The sequence below is a fragment of the Pseudopodoces humilis genome, chromosome 4 (genome assembly GCF_049639895.1).
Source record: "Pseudopodoces humilis isolate 2021_Gansu_Grassland_sample_001 chromosome 4, ASM4963989v1, whole genome shotgun sequence".
Classification (NCBI taxonomy): domain Eukaryota; kingdom Metazoa; phylum Chordata; class Aves; order Passeriformes; family Paridae; genus Pseudopodoces; species Pseudopodoces humilis.
Genome location: NC_142203.1, coordinates 69,611,990 through 69,628,925, shown reverse-complemented (window position 1 = coordinate 69,628,925; position 16,936 = coordinate 69,611,990). Strand labels below are relative to the sequence as shown.

Genomic DNA, 16,936 nt, shown 5'->3' with positions numbered 1-16,936 from the left:
GAAGCTTTTATTTTTAAGTATTTGTTTTAGTCAATCTGCTTCAAAGAAGCAGTGCTTTTGTGTAGTAGTGATTTCTAAATGTTATCTTTACAAATTTTGAATATAATTTTTAAGAGGAAAAATTCTAAGAACTGACACCCATATCAGGGCAATGGCATAATTTTCAGTTCTTATTTTCTGTGTAGTTCTTGTGTGTTCTTCTCTGTAGTTCTGAGTGAGAATTCTTTCCAAGCTGTGGGGCAAACAGGTTACAGCTTGGTACACGGATGGTTTCCCTGTCTTCAGGAGCATGTTTCTGGTAAAATAAACAGTTAGTAGCATAAAATCAATTGCTTTAGCATAACTAGCATAACGTTGGAAATCTAAATCAAAATGCAGGTTGTGATACAGGAAGTCTAATTTGATTATGTTTTCTTATTTGTATCCATGATTTTTCTTGACCAGCCCCCCAGTTGATGATTGTTTTTACTTTGTGACAGATTGCTGTAGGCAGTTCTGCTTTTTTCTTGTTTTTGTTTTCTCCCTACCCTGTTATCCTTCTTCATGACTTTTCCCTCATAACCATTAAAAAATTACCTGATTTTTCTAGTACCCATATTTCCACTCAGTTAAGCTGATGTGGGAGAGCCAGAGGAGATGCTGATATCGTGTTGTTGGCTTGATTGTGGTGTGTCTCCATTTTACTGCCAAGCTGGGTCTCAGCCAGCATAGTGTGCCTGTTCACACTGCAACACCCTGCACAGTGTGGACTGTGCATCTCACAGTGGAATTTGGTTCTTTTTACTGCTGTAGTGAGTGCTGTTAAAAAAAAAAGTAGTGCAGGAAATACAGCTACCCACCAATTTTTTAGTATAAAAAAATACATGGGTATTTAAAGATAGAGTTAGGCTACTCAGAATTTTGGCCTTTACAACTAAGCCTCTGTGATCAGTACACTGGTAGTGAGTAGATGCCTCTCTGTGCTGATCTGGCCTTAAAGGACCTGATGTTAAATGGGAAAAGCTTTTGAGATCCTGTCACATCAGTAGTTAGAGCAAAATCTGCTGCTGCCTGTAGGTGTTGTCATTGGTGTAGCCACTGTATCCCCTTTGGCTGGTGAGGCGATGCACTGGAGTGGGAATGAAAATACTGCTTAAGCCAAACGTGTGTAACACTCTAATTCAAGTCCCTTAGGAACCTTTTAGGAGAAACTGAGTAATACTGTACTGGCCTTTGGATGCAAAAGTAGTCTGCTGAATGACTTGTAGAAGTTGTGGACTGGGGATAGTTCGGTGGTGCCGATCAGGGTGTGATTGTTCATCTAATAACTCATTAGTCTTCCTCTTGCTACCTCCCTTGTCCTGGGGAAAGAAGGTGGGAGGGCTGTGAAACTGATCTTTGATGAGTAGTTATAAAGCAAAGCTAAACGTAGGAAAGAGGCAAAATACAGTAGTCTAATCCAGGTTGCAGCCAGATTTTGTGGTTGTTGGCAAAATTAAGTACTTCTGGTGTCTGCCAGCTTTGTCAATCTGCATTTTGTGAAAAAATGTTGCTGTTCTTGGTAATTTATGTAACTCTTATTCTCTTTTGTGTTAATTTATGTTGCTGTTAAAATAGCAGCTATAAGCTTTGTAACTTATCTTTTTTTCTTTTTTTCTTTAACTTCCCCTTCTCTTCTTTCCTCTCCACCCCCATCAAGTATGACTTCTCTCTGGAAAAGAAAACAATTGAGTGGGCTGAAGAGATAAAAAAAATTCAGGCTGCCCAGAGAGAAGCTGAACGCAAAGCAGAAGAAGCCCTAGCAAACTCAAAAGCAGCTCCAGAGGACAACACCAAGATGGGGTTCTCAGAGGGACCTTGCCCTGAAGTCATTCCTCCTCCTATTAACCCCATCCTCGCTAGCCTGCAGCACAATAATATTCTGACTCCTACCCCAGCCAACACCAGCTCTGTGAAGCAGAAGGTCCTCAGTCCACCTCGTCCAAAGGCAGATTTCAACCCAGCTGATTTTGAATGTGAAGAAGACCCGTTTGACAAACTGGAATTAAAAACTATTGATGATAAGGAGGAATTAAAAAATATCCTTGAAATTCATGTTGGTACTACTGGGCCAATTGTTGCCCAGCTGTTAGATAATACTTTGCCTAAAGGAGGGTCTGAGTCTGTGTTGCAAGATGAGGAAGTTCTGGCATCCATAGAAAAGGCTACGTTGGACTTCAAACCCCTTCACAAACCCAATGGCTTTATCACTTTACCACAGCTGGGAAACTGTGAAAAGATGTCCTTGTCTTCCAAAGTGTCCCTTTCCCCCATCACTTCAGTGAGCAATATCAAATCCCTGTCATTCCCTAAGCTTGACTCCGATGAGGGTGATCAGAAATCAACAAAGCTCACGAGCACTTTCCACAGCACTACCTGCCTCCGCAACGGCACTTTGCTTAGCTCTTTGCAGACCTGTGCTCAGAGCAAAGTCAGTGAACTGAATGGACACCATATGCTTGGTCTTTCCGCTCTAAATGAGGACAGTGGCAGGGAGACGTTATCATCTTCATCCAGGCTGTCTCCCCGGGTTGTTTCCACTGTTTGTACAGAAGAAGAATCATCTCAAAGTACATCGACTACGGTAAACATAAAGTGGAGTGGAACTGGGGCTGCTGGTGAGAGGTGGAGGTGCAGAGACAACTCTTACCTCTAAATTGCCCTGTTGCTTTGGTTATAATTTCATTTACTAGGAGTGAATTGCAGATTCTCTTAATTAATGTGGCAAATTGATCAATCCAACAGGTCTCTGTGGTGGTAGTTACGATCCTCAGATTATTACCCTGAATTTTCCCCCAGATCTGATATTTTTAGACCAAGTCCAGTGATTCTTCTTACAGCTTTTCAGCTCTCATTTGTTGTTGATAGCTGCACACCTTTAAGCTAAGTATATAAGGCGTCTTCTACACACAGTCCTGCATTTTGTCCTACCCAGATGAGCTATATCAGATTCTGAAGTGCTGTTAGGCTTTGAATCAAATATCTTCTGATTTTCTTCCTTGGTTTGCTTGTTTATTTGCTGGAAATAATGAGAAATGCAGGCTTCTCAAGGAATATAAGTAATGATAGGTTAAAACACACAGATGTGCTGTGTCATTCAGGGAAGAAAAAAGTGCTTGCAATTAACCTGCAGTGAAGTAAGCCTATTTTTTTTTTTTTTAGTTTCAATTTTCTTCCTGAGATCCTTTAAAATCATTAACAGAAGAGAAAAATTTATAGTGATGTGAAATCTTGTATTCACTCCTTCTTGTGAAGGAGGATGGAGTCCTTGCTTGGTGGAGACCAAAACCAGCCTTGAAGATCATCTTGTATTTTTAGTATTACAGTTGGTCACCATACAGCTCTGAGATGGGAGATTCACTCTTCATTTCCTCAATCTTGTTGCAAGTTCTAAAAGTATTTTGACAACAATAACTTCACATCAGGTGTTGTTTTTGTCTCTTTGTGAATAAAAACAGACATTACAGTAAGCTTGTGGGTTTTTTTTACGAAGAGCTGCAGATCTGGACACCATTACTTATGAAGCCTAGTGATAGCTGTGTAAAATCCTCTAGCTTGTTCTAAAATAATTTGGGTTTTTCCTCTGTCCAATATAAGCAATTTTTCAGTGATTCTGTGGTTTTAGTGGCATACTGTAGGTTTTTGTGTGACACCATGGGCTCTGAAACAAGTGATGCTGCTTCTCCCCTTTTGTTCCCCCAGCTTTTTTCAGGGTTAGGTAAATGCACTCATAATTGTGAAGTACAATATTCTAGGAAATAGTGTATCTGACAGAGCACAGCAGAACAGCTGTTTGTTGATTACTGGAACAAATTTAATACTGTTAACTTTGGCAAGAGCAGCAGTGTGCTGAGCACCTGCTCACTGCTGCAGGTCACAGGTGTGAGAGGGGCCTGTATGACCTCAGTTACAGAACACATAGCATCTCTGGGGACAAAAGATCACCTACCACTAGTCTTAATTTAGGCATTAAGATGCCTAAATTTACACTCAAACTATTAATATCTCTCTGCTGAATTAATTTTTTTTGAAGACCAAGAGGGAAAGTATATTCTTGACAGTGCTGTAAGAGAAGATGCAAAGTGGAAAAAAAGTAGGCTTACTAGGAGAAGCAATAAAATTAATTAATTAATTTGAAACTATTTATGGTTTGGAAGGAGTGAACCAAGAAATAATTATGCTGATGGAACTTAGTTCTTTGTGCTTAAATTCCAAGACTTCAGATTATACTTGTTTTGTGTTTCCACAGTATAGTTCCACTGGAAAATGATGGCTGATATGCAAGAAATTTAAGTAAATGCAACAAAATAATTTAAGTAAATGTAACAAAAATCCTCAGAGTACAAAAAAATCAGAGTCATCTCTATGGCTGGGAGAAAAAGGCCTGTATCCCAATGTATTCCATAGCTATTTTTTTTTTCTCACAAGATTAGAATTTTTTACTTTGAATTTGCAGTTATGGTAGTTTTTGCTTTACCACTGAATTAGATCTAGGAATCTTTGGATAGAAATAAGTCTGTGATTTCTCTGAGGCTTCATAAGTTCTGTGGTAGTCCCCTCTCCTTACTTTTATTTTTTCTTGAATCTCAGTGCATTGATTTTCACAGCTTTAGCAGAGGTAGAAGTGATTAATGAAGACAACAGGTTAAAATTAAGTAGACTAAGTAAGAGGAGTTGGCTTTCCTAGACTGCTGAATCTCTGGTGTCAGAAACAGTTTTGATTTTTTTGGCTGCAGTGTCAATAACAAAGCATCATTAATGACAAATCATCATCCTTCAGTTTCATAACCCACTAGCTGATTTCAGGGCTATTTTCCCTATTTAAATGTATCCTCTATTCCAGTGCATTTTGCCCTTGAAAAAGTGTCTGGAGAGAGGATGTGTGTGAAGAATACGCCATGAGAAGAGGTTCTTGGGTACCCTAGTGCATCATAATGAATATGATGTCTCAGGGTTGGTCTTCTAGAAGAGAAATTCTTACCCTGAAAGATGTTTAGAAATGCAGAACAAAACCTCCTTGGTGGTGGCTTTGGATCTTTTTGCAAATAAATGGAATTTATTGAAATCCTAATAGATCTTTTCAGAATTGGTTTTCTATAGTGGATTTTCTGTTGTTCAGTTTGGGCACTAAGAAGGCCTTTCTGAAGGATGCGGACAAGCTTTCAAGCAATCTGTGCTGGCACAATAAGTATTATGAAGTGCTAAAAACTGCGGTTCTTGGTCCACAGTGATTTCTTGCAGTCTGTTCTAATTCTTTAAAATGTAAGAGTTCTGACTGTGTTGAACTAAAACATGCAGCTTTGGTGGGGCCAAGGCCTGACTTTGCACTGCTGACTTGGGCAAGGGTGTACAAAGTGGTGGGGTGGTTCTGCACAAGCAGAACAGGTGCACAGCAGGGGACATAAACTTGCCTTGCTGGTGCGCTGGGAGTGGGACAAGTGCTGGGTAGAAAACTCACATGCTCTTTTGAGCCACTGTGGCACGTTGTTCCTATGTAGTGCATGGAGTTCAGTGCTTTGGCAGTAGAAAAGAGGTGTATTTTTGTCTTTCCCCTTCACAGTCAAAAAGTCCAGAGAAGTCTTTAGGCAATGACTTCAAAATGAACACTGTTAGGCAGTGTAGTCTTGGTCAGGACCTGAACTGGGGCTGTGTGAACATGCAGCTGTTACAGTGACAGAACAAACAATCTTATAATTATTGTGGGGGTACACACATCCCTTTTGGAGTATAATTCATTTGTAGAGTGCTGAGAAGAGGAATGATCTTTGTGATGATGGTGATTCTATAGCTGCAGGCAATGGGTAAGGTCATCATCTCATATGTGGAAGCCTGATCAGACCCTAAAGTCTCCCATCCTGTGGTAGAATCTTTTATAAAACCATCCTCACCCAGCTGTGGCAAAATCTGCTGATTGGTGCATGATGTTTATACTTGTTTTTTTTTGTGTGTTGTCCAGCAGGTACACCCAGACTACCAGGAAACAGAAATCCCTGTGGTAAGTTTCCAAATACACCTGTGTGCTTGCTTGCATTGGATCATGTCTGTGGTAATCTTGACAAGTGGTGTTCCTTTGAGTACAAAAAAACATAGGTGATGAGTAAACCTGAGATGAAGGAAGCAATCTGTGCTTCCTTTGAGATGCAAGGTTTGGCTGTATCCCAGCCTTCATGGTTGCAGGGCTTGGGTGTTCAAAGGCTTTGGTCACACCAGTAGAAGAGTGTTCATTGTGAAGAATCAGGGTTCTTGATTATTGCTTTGAGGGTTAAAAGAGTGTGCTGGGAATCAGGCTACTTGGTTTCATCCTCACAGTATGTAACTTCCCAAGGGCACTCTAAAAAACCTTTTGGATTAATTACATGGGGTATCGTGGTTCTGGCTCTAGGCAGAAACAGGATGACAGGATGCAAGAGATGACCATCACTTCTGGGTTTTCCCCCTTAGGTAACACACCAAAACTTTGCAGTGTCTAAAGTGCCCAATAATAGTAGCTGCACGAAGTGGCCAGGTGGTCTTGCAGCTGAGCTGCAGCAGGGCCTCTCCCCCAGCGAGAGGCACTGTGTGGAGACCGTGGTCAACATGGGCTACTCACCTGAGAACGTCCTGAAAGCCATGAAGAAGAAGGGACAGAACATAGACCAGGTAAGAGCTTGTGCAGTGCAAAGAAATGCTTTATTGGATGCTGGTTCTGCTGGGAAGCCATCTTGGGTTTGCAAAATGGGTGGGGGAAATACTGTAACTCTTAATATGGTTAGGGGAAATTAGGGGGTTACAACCTAAAGCTTGTGCTTATTTCTGGTGAGGGGCTGCAAGAGTCAGCCACACCTGTGGGTGCTGTGTTGGAGCCATGCTGAGTTTGGGATGGGCCCTTTGCTCCATGTGAAAATGGGGGGAGAGATTCTGGGTCTCTCCTGAAGCCACAAACACATCCAAAGGAAGCTTACCATGGCTTTGTGCCATGTTTAGAGCCACATGACAGAAATCCAGCTGACCTCCCTTGTTCTGAGCATGAGGGTTTACAATGCTGACGCACCCCGCCTTGTAGAGAGATTGGCCCCTGCAGGCCTAAGACAGCTCTGAAAGGCTCCTGCAAAGCTGCACTGACTGACCTGTGTGTGCCCTGGTGCTGCTGCTTCTTGCTTGAGCACTGCCTTTTACACCTGCTCAAACCAGGTCACTGGGCACAAAGCACTGCTGGGCAGAGCATGGCTCTTGCATCTGCTTCAAACAAACACTTCAAAGTGGGAGAACTTGGCCCAAGCTCCCATGCCAGACCTCAGCAGGCTGTGTGCTGCACAGAGCATGTCCCAGGGACTCCTACCTGTGGGACTGATCTGCTGGCCCTCTCCCTACCTACAGAGAGTGACTTAGCTGTGCACTGGAGTGAACTGTGGTATCAAATAGAAAAAAAGGTCCCTTAGGAGAGTGGTTTTAAATGCTGCTCTACTTGCAAGCTCTGTTCTTTCATATACCTAGCATTGTCTACCTGACCCTTCCCCTTAAAGCTGAGGATGGGTAAGAAATTTGGCAGCAGTTTCTGAGTGTGTGAGTTGGGGTTTGCAGCTCACTTGCCAGTATGCTGAGTTGATCATCAAAGGCTGACTGCTCTCAGATTGCATCAGCTCTTGTGGCTGTCTGAGAGGAAGCTAAAAGCAGACATGTCCTGACTGCTGGACCTACAGTTTTGTTTTTAAAACTTGTAGTATAAAAAGCACAATGAAACTTCTGCTCTGCAGTCAGAGGGCTAAAGATACACTTCCGAGGCTGCTTTGACTAGAATGAAGGAGAGCACAGCAGGACAGAAGGGTTTGTCTGCTTTCTCCGCACAAGCTCTTGTATAAGGAGTGTCTGAACTCTGCTAGGAAGGACTGTATCCCTGTCCCTGGTGAAGCCCTGAGTAGAATCATGCTCAGCCCCTCTGCATGTACCAGGGTGACATTCAGCTGCCCGCTGCAAGTGCCTCTCTGCAAACCCAGTTTATTTTCTTCATTCCCCACAGGTTTTGGATTACCTGTTTGCACATGGACAGCTTTGTGAGAAGGGCTTTGATCCACTTCTTGTTGAAGCAGCTTTGGAAATGCACCAGTGTTCAGAGGAGAAGGTGAGGGTGCAATGTGTGCAGGAATAGAAAAATGTGCCACGACAGGGAATTCCAGCAGCAGTTCCTCTGGCTGATGTAATTCTGACTTTCACGGTAATGCTGCCGTGTTTCCAAAACTGACTGCCAAAGGACATCTTTGTGTTGATAAAACTAAAAATTGTTAAGGCGTTAGAATTTGTGTAGTTTTGTTAATCTCATTTGCATCCATTTTTATGGGAACAGGATTTTTTTAAGACCCTGATTATTGTAGTCATATTGTTCTGAATGCCCAGAATTCTCTTGTGGGGTAGGTGCTTGGTACAGATACAGTTAACTTCAGCAGCAGCAAAAATTGTCTTTCAAACCTTGCCAGCCTGCCCTGGCCATGAATTTTCTCCTTTGTACAAGTGCATCTGCCTGGCTGCCCAGCAAACTGAGTTAGGGCTTGCTCTGGAAGAAGCTAGAAAATGAATATTTTTGGGGTCTAGTTCATTGTCTGGCTGCTTTACCAGCACCAAAGGAAAAGCAGGAGTGGGTAGTAAGGACAGATGACAGGATTTTCTTAAAGTCTGCCAGCCAATTGTGGACAGGTTATTATATGAAATCTTCAGAGGTGCAACCCAACCCCCTCAAACATAGATATGCTTTCCTGCTTTTCTTGGACAAGTGATAATCTTGTAAACAGCAGTAGCAGTGTGAGGATGGAAAGTAACTGAGTTTGAGAAACCCATTTGCTATTGGCTCAGCCCCAGAATTGGAAATGGCTAATCTCCTGATTGCCCATTTCAACCTCTTTGCTTGTTTGTGATTTTTCTTTACCCTGGAGTGGAGCAGATGCACTATAAATGGCAGAGGGTTCAAAAAAGTGATTAGCTGACTCACTTCTTGCCATTTTGTTTTTCAAAGCTCAGGGAGGATTCAGTTTATGTTGGAAATACCGTATGTACACAGTGGGGTTTGTGCTAATCCCCCAAGTTTGCCCTAGATCTGAGAAGCCACTTGATAGCAAAGGCTACTGCACTGTTCCCAAAGTCCAAGTAACTTTAAAAAAAATCATATGCAGCAGGAGCTGCTGGATGGGGCAGCTGGGTGCCATTAATCAGAATTTTTGGAATCCCATGTTGGGCCAGACTGATAAATATCATTCTGTGAGAGACACCCCTGCAGACGGAGCTTGGTGCCCTGATTGAATAGGGTTTAAAACTGAAGGATGGCAAATAGAGGGAACTGAAGGTTTCTGTGGGCTGCTATGCCCAGAGCTCTGGTAGCTCTAGTGTGAGCAAACTTTGTCCCAACAAAGCTGGAATAGGCTGTGGTTGGGGAGGAGGAATCCACAATTATGGCATGCCCAGCTGCTGAAGACAGGCTCTGTGCTAAACCTCCACCAAGCACTGATCCATCTACTTTACTCTTGCAAATAACAGGCTGTCTGTCTTTCAGATCACAGAACTTCTCCAATTAATGAGTCAATTTAAAGAAATGGGCTTTGAACTAAAAGACATTAAGGAGGTCTTATTATTACACAACAACGACCAACACAATGCTTTGGAAGATCTAATGGCCCGTGCAGGAGCCAGCTGAAGACACATTCCTGGATTCTTTGTGTGCAACAGAGCAGGACCAGCCCCGCCACCTTTGCATCCAGTGTGACTTGCTCTCAGTGGGAAGGAGTCCAGCTTTTCGCATACAAGGGAGAGTGACTGAGCAAGTCTGCCTGCGTGCATCACTCCAGCATTTCTCTTTTCACTGAGGGCCAACTTTCATTCTTAAATTAAATTTTGAAGTGTCCTTTCCCGAGTTTCCTTTTTCCAGCTTGGCCACGGAAAGTTGAGACTGCCCAGCCTTGACTGGAATTGTACATAGGTAGAGATGGAGTGGTTGCCCCCCTCATTGTTGCACTGGAGTTGGACAGAAGAATATTAAGTTGGGTCTGAAACTAGGATGCTTTGGTTCTTTGAAGCTGCTTTCATGGTGTCTTGTCTGCTTGTACTGAGTTACTTGACTGTGTCACAGTCCAGATTACCTGGTTAAATTTGACCTTTAGTGCAATGGAGTTTTATTTTTTTGGTTGAAAGTTAGTCTGTAACTTAGTAGAACACTGGTTCAGAAACTGTCACTATGCATAAAGACAGAACCTTGTTTTGTCCTCTTGGTTTTTGTTCTTTACCCATTCATCCAACACTTCTGCCAGACACAAGTGTGCAATGCTGAGTGGTAAATTCCCTTGAAGCAGGTAAGCTGTGAACTCAACCTAGACCTGCAACTTGTGTTGGTTCTTGAACCTGAAGGTGGAGAGCTGGGGCTCAATATTTTTAATCCCCTGGGCTTATAGGATATTTAAGACAATGCCCTGCTAGAAATCCAGTTATCTTTTTGATCTAAATAATATACAGTGTGATGCAGGAGGTTTCTTTCAAGCACTTTCTTTAAAACAAATATACTCACTGCATTAGTTCCATTTTTCACATTGCAATAGAACTACATAGTAACATCTAGTGCTACAAATCAGGTTTGGGGTTGTTTTTGATAGTTCAAAGTATTATGTTGTACATTGATCAAGTTCTAAATACATGAAATATCAGCAGTCTAGAGGAATCTCTAATTTGCTAAATATTTTGATTCTGCAGAAGAGCAACTAATAAAACCCTGAAATACAACTGTCATGTTTCCCATCTCTCATCCTCTTTGGCTTCAGCAGACAAGGAACTTGCTGGATCCTGCCTGCCCAGGTGCTGCCATCTCCTTTGGGCACATGTGAACACTGCAGTGGGGTGCTGTGCTTCTCTGTGGCTTATTTTCGTTTTGTGGCAAAACCCCAGCCTAGGGATCTAAATTCACATTAGAGCCTGGAGCTGGAGCATTGGGCTGCTGGAGGTCAAAACATCTCAGCTCATTGCATCAGTGTAGGTTTTCAGTACGAAGTTTCAGCTCATAAGGGCTCCAAAGGAGATGATGGCATTTCTCTCCATTATGTTAACTTTCTAGGATCAAAACATCTAATTTGGGCCCAGTGTGTACTCCTGGAATTCTCTGTGGGGTGCCCAACTGTGTGAATTACATACATTTACTTTAAAATTATGCAAGAGAGGGATCTGCTGGCAAGTATCTAGGAGGTATGGAGTAGAATGAGGAGGAGCAGAGCAGGCTGCCTTGCACATACCCCAGTGTTGACCATTTTCTAGTGGTAGAGCTGAAATAAAGCTTGTTTAAGGATGTTCAACAGCTGGTGGGACAACAGCTGCTGCTTCTGTTAGTGCAGGTACTGTCCAGCTTTTCTTCCTTCCCAGGTGAAAAATGCAACAGTGAAGTGAGGAAATGGGGTTCCTGATCAATTTGAAAACCTTGAAAACAAAATTCAAATTTTGCTTTACCATCATTGCTGAGAGCATTTGATTGTGTTACTTGTTCTGGTTTTCTCAGAATTGCTACCCAAGTGTGTCCCTGTCTGCTACCAGACAGTCCTGAAGGGGCAAGAAGTCTTTGACAGCAAAGAAACAACTATTTAGACAAAAACTCTGAATAAAATAATCTCTGATTGTATTAGTTTGTGTTGTTTTTTCACAGTTCCCCTCCAGGGTCTGGTTCTTAGCCCTATAGAATAACTACTCTGCTTTTGGAGCTCTTGTGGAGGTGAGAGCAGGGAGGTGACGATGGGAAGTGGCACCTGTGAAGATGCAGCATCTTTTTTTCAGAGAGCCATGCCCACTTGGGTCTTCCCTGGTGATGCTACTCTTGCTTTGGCAGTGACATTTCTGGATTTAAATCCATGGGTGGCTGAAGGCTTGAAGTGTAGTCCTGCATTGGCATCTCAGAGAAGAAAATACCAAAGAGTGAGGAGATTAAGGGGGTTCGAGAAGAGGAATTGCCAAATAAATGTGTAACAAGAGAACCACTGTGACCAGAGTTCAATGTTCAGGGTGTTGTGCAGCATTTGTTAATCTGGTACTGTTCTGTCCTGGTACAGGTCATTGTGGGTGTGGGGAGGTCCTGCTGGCTGGAGGAAGGCTGGGCTCTGCCTTGCTGCTGGCTGGTGAGAAGATTGGCTGCACCCAAGGTCACTTGTGACCTTGGAGCATTTCTTTTAGCTGTCAGGTCACATTGATTCATGTCCCTGCTGTACCTTTCTGAGAGGTTCTATGTGAGGTCTGTGTGCCTGAGTGAGAAGGCTGGTGAGAAGTGTAGAGGCAGAGCCTCAAGTGGTGGTTGTACTTTCAACAAGAGCATCTTTGAGCTGCCTCCTGCTGGTTCTGGACAGCAGTAGCCTGGAAATGGCCCTGGTACTGCAGAGCTATCCTTCACCCCCATGGCAGCCCAGGGCTCCTGAAACTGTAGCTGGGCAGTGGGAGCAGCATTTTTTAGCCGGCTCGTGGCTCCTGCCCCGGATCTGCCGGAGAACAGAGGCCTGTCAACGGCTTCCTGTGGCTGCTGCCCAAGCCAGCAAGGGTCATTCTAGAATGAATGAAACTCTCCATACCAACAAGCCCTGTGAGAAGGGGAGCTTGTACAGATTTCCAGCCTCACTTAATATTTTGCAGTCAATCAAAGAGGCATTTTGATCATGTTTACCTAAAATGATTTTTAACAGAGTTCTGTAGCAAAATGAATTTTATTTTAAATTCTGTCAACTATTGAAATAAAGTATCAAGCCTCTGCTAATAAGCATTGTCATTGTTGCATCTGAATACAAAAGTGAATCCATTTTAGTTCTGTATTTATTCGATTGTACATGGCCAAGCTCTCTAAATCTCTTAGATTGCTTTTATGACACTTTAACACATATTTGTCAAGTTGAAGCGAAAACCTTTTGTAGCAGTTGTCAGTGAAAAATCAAACAGTAGGAAGGGGATGACACTTAAAATGTTCATTTAGCACAATTTCACACAAGAATTAAAGCAGCAACTAGGTAATAAACCTCACAGGGGAGAGAAAAATGTTACCATTTCTGCCAGCAGCTTGATAGTTTCTGTTGTGTATGCAGAACCCATTGTTGGTATCTTTGGGGTGTGCAGCACTTCAAGCATGTCCATGTTATTGCCAAGGATGGGCTGATTTTCACAGCCAGGTGCTTTATTTTTTTATTTTGGTCAAGTCTCACATTCAATAGAGAAAAATAAATTTTGGAGAACAGACATAATAAAATATATTTAGGAAGGTGTAGTCATGTGGATTGGCTCAATAACCCTTTTAAAAGAAAGATTGTATCAGACCTCGGAAAACTGTGTGTGTGGTTGTTGTTCTGATTATTTGTTGTTTCTCAGTGTCCCTGGCCATTCCTCAAGGAAGCAAATAGTTCCTGCTCTGGGAATTGATGCTGGGGCTCAGATCTGCCAGAGAGACTTGCTTTTTTCACAGTAGATCAGATGGGATTCACAGGTGGCTCCAATCTGGCAGCTGACTTAACTCACATCTCTGCTCACAGAAATTTTTGGTCAGTCATCTGTCTTATCACAACTGCCTGCAGATACTGAGGTTAGGACATGGCATTGTGGGATATGCAAATTATTCCTGTGTGTTGCTTAGGAATGTCCGGCTTCTGTAGACACTCAAAATGCCTGTGAACATACTTTGCTCAGCTGCTTTTTAAAAACCTGAAAGAGCACTCAACCAATACTCATCTCCCAAATGTCAGAGTATGTGGAGGAAAAATTTTCCTCCCTCGCACTGTTTCTGATTGGGCATCACATTTTCCTGTGACCTGTGTACACATCCTACAGTCTGACCTTTTCCTTGGTTCCAAATAGACTTGCCAAACTCCTCAGCTGCTCCCTGAGAGCAGTATTTGCTGCATGCTTGCTGAGAACGTGCTGGGGAAACTTAAGTGCCCACATCTAATTTGTGGTATCAGGACTACGCAGCAGCCTCGTATTCCCCTCACCTTACTCACAGGAAAAGTCTCCCTGGCCCCAGGAAGTGGAGGGAATTGCTGGTTTTAAACATGTACTCCTCCCTGCATGGTTTGAGCAGAGTGCTGATGTCCCACTACTTTACAGCTCTCTGGTGGCTGCCAGGCACGACTGCTCCATGCAGAAATACCAAGAGTCTTCCTCCTGGATGCCTCATCTCTCTGGGTAAGTGAGAAAGGCTTCTGACCCAGGTTTAGGTGTGACTTGCTGCTGGCCTGTGACCAGGACACAGGAACCGTTTCAAGAGCCATAACCTCAGACCCCAGAGAAGCTCTGCTCTCTGCTCCACAGAGAAATACAGTTTCAGTTGCAAGATGGAGACTAACCATTGCTAAAAACAGCCCAATAGTCAGGGCAGTGATGTGGGATTTGCTTCTGTTCCCCAGGCCTACGCGGGTGACATTCCTAGGAGTGTTTGCACCAAATATGCATCCCAGTGTCACTGCAATTATTGTCCTGCTGCTCAGCCCAACCTGGGCTCCTCAGGGAGGCTGTGCAGGCAGGCAGCAAAACCCACAGCTGGTCAGACAGCAGTGTTCCATTCCCCTTGGCATTTCTGGCTACTGAGCAGGTTTTGAATGAGCTACCACAGGCATTACTGAGGAGACACAGAGATGGATGAATGTGCTGTGACAGCCCTAATTTTGGAGTGGGAGTGCTCACACAGTGCATTGTCAGCAAGCATGTCTCAAGGTCACTTGTGCCTTCAAAGCAAGTGGACTAGCTTTGTGGTTCAGATGTGATGCATGCAGCACCAGGTCTTCTGTAGGGCTCCAGCTGATGGCTCCATAGCTCTTGATTCAAATACCAGTTTCACCTAACAGTGCTGTTAGCAGCTTCTGGAAGCTCAGTGCCTCCAAGCAGACCCCCTTTTCATGTGAGAAATCTGTTCTGCTCTGGTCAGAACATTAGATGTAGTGTGCAGCAGGTACAGCTGCTGGTGTCTTCCTCTGGGCAGCAGCATGAAACCCATGTGCTTATTAACATGCCAGATGGAATCTTTGGTACAAAGTCCCTGCTAAACCACTTCTTACCCATAACTTAAAGCTACTTCTTTCAGGAGCTCTGGAGGATTCATCCCAAGAACTAACAATAGGCTTCCTTCTTCTGAAACTGAAAGCACTTCACACCCTCCCTTGACTTCCAAATACTTAAGGTCCAGTCACTTTAGTGTAACAACCCTCTCTCTTTCCTGGCTTCTGTTCGCAAGGACTTTTGTGGGTAGCTTTTGAGCATTTCATTCAGACCTGTATCTGGCTTCAAAGTCGTTTCCCTTACTTGGCAACACAAAATTGCCTTTAACATGTGAGGAGCTGCTATGATACATGAACACAACTTGCTTTCTGCTTGGTGAGATATTTAAAGGCTGCTGAATTGTTACTGTTCAGAACGTGGCTTACTAGTATTAATGAAATACACAGCTTATGGTGCCAATTAGTCATCTCTCATTTACTCAGAATTCTCTCCATCCTTATATAAAGCACACACACTAATCACAAACATCAAACCAAAAGCTATCCCATACCACCCACACTCTGCAGCACCAAGTGTAGCAAAGTGCTGGCTGAGGTCTCCTGTAGGTGCTCCAGTACACATGGAAGCAAAGAAGGTCTAAACTGGTGGAGGTGTTTGCAGTGATATGTCAGTGGAGGCTAAACAAAGCTGCAGCTGGGCTCGCATTGCTTGGACACACTTTGACTTCAGCACCAAGATTTCATCCAGCATGGTCATGAAATTCGGAAAATCCTGGTGAGGAAGGCACAAGGAAACAGTACGGAACAGTATCAGCAGGTTGGAGAAAATCAGTGTATTTTTTACACTGCAGCAGAACATAGAAGCATTCTGCAGACTAGTAGATTAAATCAGCATTTCCTTATTAAAGTCACAGCCCTCACAGACAAAGGTCAGTGCCTCTAAATACCAAGGTTCACTGGTAGTTTTATCTCATTACAGCTCATATAGTGGCTTAAAAATAAAAATGTATAAAGTAGCTGTTGTCACTCTTCTGCTCTGGTTAGCTTTTCAAAGGTTTGGTACTGGGACTGGTCACACAGTTTTACCATGTATTGAACTCTGTTCCTGACACCTCTCATGTTTGATTTATGAATTATGAAAATAAATGGTGAGCTAGGCCACTACAGATCAGACATAATAGCCCAATCTTGAGAGATGCAAGGGATTTATATCCCATCAGGTCATGGGGCCTTGGCTGCAGGTCTGCCATGAGCAATATCAGCACTGTATCCAGCCTCAGCCCAGGGAACTCTACCTTCCATACTGTGATTAAAACTGAAATGGAGTTTTAAGCCTTTTTTCAGTAACGCTTGCATTAATAAGGCAGCACTTGGAAGTGTTCTGCTCTCCAGCTGAGAGCAGTTTGGTGCCTTTGTCCACTAGGTCTGTGCCTGAGAAGCTGGGAGGTGTCAGCATCTCCAGGGCTGGGAAATTCAGCTGCTGTGCATGAAAATCAATCATGCAAAAGCTTATTTGGCACTACTCCAGCTGTATCTCCTGCACTGTATCTCTGTCCTGCAGGGAAATCAGGACAGTGATGAAGACTAGCCCAGCTGCTGTGGCATATTTTTCTTAAGCACTTTAAATATTGCTTTGTTCACTGTGTGGCTGGTCTTGGCAGGAGTTTCTCCTGCGGCCAAAGTTTCATGGCTAGAGAAGCTGAAACCATCTGAAAACGGAAGGAGGGAAGCCAGTGCATGAAGCCCAAGCACATTTCATTACCCAGAAAAGGTCATGCTACTACAGGGTATGTTATTCACACACTGCTGGAGGCCTGACAAGCTTGTCAGAATTCTGATAGCCAGAAAATAACTGCTTGCTGCAAGGGGCAAATAAATCTGGGGGGAGAGCTGGTGTCCAGCGACCAACAGACTTACGAAGAACAATCTCAGAAGATTAAAAAAAAATTAAGAAGATGAATGAT

At 43.3% G+C, this 16,936-nt stretch overlaps 2 protein-coding genes across 9 annotated transcripts in view; one reads left to right on the top strand and one right to left on the bottom strand.

Moving 5' to 3' along the window:
• UBAP1 (ubiquitin associated protein 1) overlaps window positions 1-11,635 on the top strand; it is a 33,537-nt gene extending 21,902 nt beyond the window's left edge. For 4 of the 5 annotated variants that reach the window (XM_014259149.2, XM_014259148.2, XM_014259150.2 and 1 more), the window contains 5 exons: window positions 1,679-2,602; window positions 5,975-6,013; window positions 6,460-6,657; window positions 8,015-8,116; window positions 9,536-11,635. In XM_014259149.2, the coding sequence (XP_014114624.1) occupies window positions 1,679-2,602; window positions 5,975-6,013; window positions 6,460-6,657; window positions 8,015-8,116; window positions 9,536-9,676 (1,404 nt within the window). In that variant the 3' untranslated portion in view covers window positions 9,677-11,635. The remainder of the gene's footprint in view (window positions 1-1,678; window positions 2,603-5,974; window positions 6,014-6,459; window positions 6,658-8,014; window positions 8,117-9,535) is intronic. The other variant, XM_088053961.1, reaches the window with a different exon arrangement.
• A 1,136-nt stretch (window positions 11,636-12,771) lies between these two features.
• The window catches only part of KIF24 (kinesin family member 24), a 29,423-nt gene continuing 25,258 nt past the window's right edge, over window positions 12,772-16,936 (bottom strand). For all 4 annotated transcript variants that reach the window (XM_005530393.3, XM_088053953.1, XM_088053952.1 and 1 more), the window contains one exon: window positions 12,772-15,744. In XM_005530393.3, coding sequence (XP_005530450.2) covers window positions 15,610-15,744 — 135 coding nt within the window. In that variant the 3' untranslated portion in view covers window positions 12,772-15,609. The remainder of the gene's footprint in view (window positions 15,745-16,936) is intronic.